Raw genomic sequence first — 1995 nt, 5'->3', positions numbered from 1 at the left:
TCTCTCTCTCTCTCTCTCACCCTCTCTCTCTCTCTCTCTCTCTCTCTCTCTCCCTCTCTCTCTCTCTCTCTCTCTCTCTCTCTCTCTCTCTCCCCTCTCTCTCGCTCTGCTCTGCTCTGGTTCTCTCCACTTCCTGTCACCACCTGTGGCGTTTCCGTGGTGACACAGGATGATGAAGAACGATCACACGGTTGCACAAGGCCATGGTGGTGTTGGAGTATTTCACCAGCCACTCGTGGGTCTGGAACACAGACAACGTTACCATGCTCATGAACCAGATGGCAGCCGAAGACAGAAGGGTGTGTGACGCACGCATGCACACACACACACACGCATGCACACACACACACACATACACACACACACACACACACACACACACACACCACATACACGGCGTGTGTGGCAGAATGAATTAAGTCTGTCACTGACTCGTAACCTATTCTGTGTGTGTGTGTGTGTGTGTGTGTGTGTGTGTGTGTGTGTATACACAATTGTAAAGCTGAATGACCGTGGTTGAAAGGGTTATGAATGGAGCCTTTATGTAGACTTGCCATGCCGTGGATTCCATGTCTTCACATACCTCTCACATACCGTCTCGTATGCATACTCGCCTTAATTAGGAATTTTTTACATTTTTTCTCTGTGCAGGTGTTTAACTTTGATGTCAGACAGTTGCATTGGGCAGAATACATGGAAAATTACTGCATGGGCACGAAGAAATATGTGCTTAACGAGGAGCTGTCGGGCCTGCCCGCCGCACGCAAACACCTGACCAAGTGAGCAGCTCCTAATGGATGAGGGCGTAGGGGAGGAGTTCAGCATCGGCCAATAGGAGAGTCAGTCTAGCCGTTTATATACACGTGATCCATAGCTGTACCTCATAGACTTCCATGCCTTTTGAGGAGTTTTGTAAGTTCTCCCACACATTCCATTGCACAGCTGAGTCACTGTATGTTGCGTAAGTCGTATCAGCACTTCCTAGCACCACCCACCTTCTTGTCGGGTAGCTAGCTCCACCCAGTGGGACCAGAACAAGCAGGAGTTTTGCTAACGTGTGTTGACTGGATTTGTCCCAGAGGTCTTTTGTGTCTTGCGTCCTCCACCCGTGTGTTGACGGCTGCCCTCCTTCTCGCAGGCTGCGTAACATCCGCTACACCTTCAACACCGTGCTGGTGGTGCTGCTGTGGCGGGTCTTCATCGCCTCGCTCACAGATGGCACGCAACATCTGGTACTTCGTGGTCAACCTCTGCTTCAAGTTCCTCTCCTACTTCAGGGCGTCCCAGCACCATGAAATACTGAACCTCCTCGTCTCCCCCCCCCCCCCCCCCCCCCCCTCTCCTCCTCTTCTCCTCCCCCTTCCCTCTCTCTCTGCTCCTTTCCTCTATGTTAGCTATGCATTCGCTACAGCTCAGCAAAGCTCTCTTCTCCAGAGCCCCAATTGTCCCAATCCTCCCAGTAGGATTAAACCCAGCCAGTCGCAGTCCATGGGGGGCGCCTCACTGGCTCTATAGGAAGCATGACTGGTTAGGGCTCCAGCCGTATAAGGCGCTAACTGCACAGCAAGGGCCGGCGTGTTCTTGCCGAGCCTGCCTAAGCACTTACCGTACGTACGCCACCCCCCTGACCACAAGGAGGCGCCAGGCGAGCGTCCGTTTTTCACGGTTTACCACGATTATGACTTCCCCAACCTTATCCAGTTGTGTACAAGGTGGGCAAAAAATGGAATTTGGTGATTTTTTCACTGCTCTGTGCCTATGAATCGAGTTCCTGATGAGCCCTGGTTTATGACGGGGGCATGTTTCTCTACAGCTCCAGTTTTACCTCCTAGTTTGTCAACCATTTTTACCCGTTACCTCTGGGTTTATTTTTATTTACTTTTTATTTACCCCCCCCCCCCCCCCCCCCCCCCCCCTTAATTTTTTCTCATTCTCAAGTTATTGACCACTTGGGTTTATTGCAGGAAGCAGGCCATTGTAACAGTATTGTTGTAC

The 1995-nt window shown here is 51.4% G+C and overlaps 1 protein-coding gene across 1 annotated transcript; it reads left to right on the top strand.

Moving 5' to 3' along the window:
* Positions 1-75: 75 nt before the first annotated feature.
* On the top strand, positions 76-1341 carry LOC143505478 (fatty acyl-CoA reductase 1-like). Its single transcript, XM_076996142.1, has 3 exons — positions 76-299; positions 652-779; positions 1139-1341. Exons 1-3 carry the CDS (start codon positions 204-206, stop codon positions 1293-1295), a joined length of 381 nt encoding a protein of 126 aa, XP_076852257.1. The 5' UTR covers positions 76-203; the 3' UTR covers positions 1296-1341.
* Positions 1342-1995: the final 654 nt, after the last annotated feature.

The sequence above is a fragment of the Brachyhypopomus gauderio genome, unplaced genomic scaffold (assembly GCF_052324685.1).
Source record: "Brachyhypopomus gauderio isolate BG-103 unplaced genomic scaffold, BGAUD_0.2 sc365, whole genome shotgun sequence".
In the NCBI taxonomy this organism is placed as follows: Eukaryota; Metazoa; Chordata; class Actinopteri; order Gymnotiformes; family Hypopomidae; genus Brachyhypopomus; species Brachyhypopomus gauderio.
The sequence above is the reverse complement of the archived record's forward strand: the minus strand, read 5'-3'. Positions and strand labels throughout refer to the sequence as shown.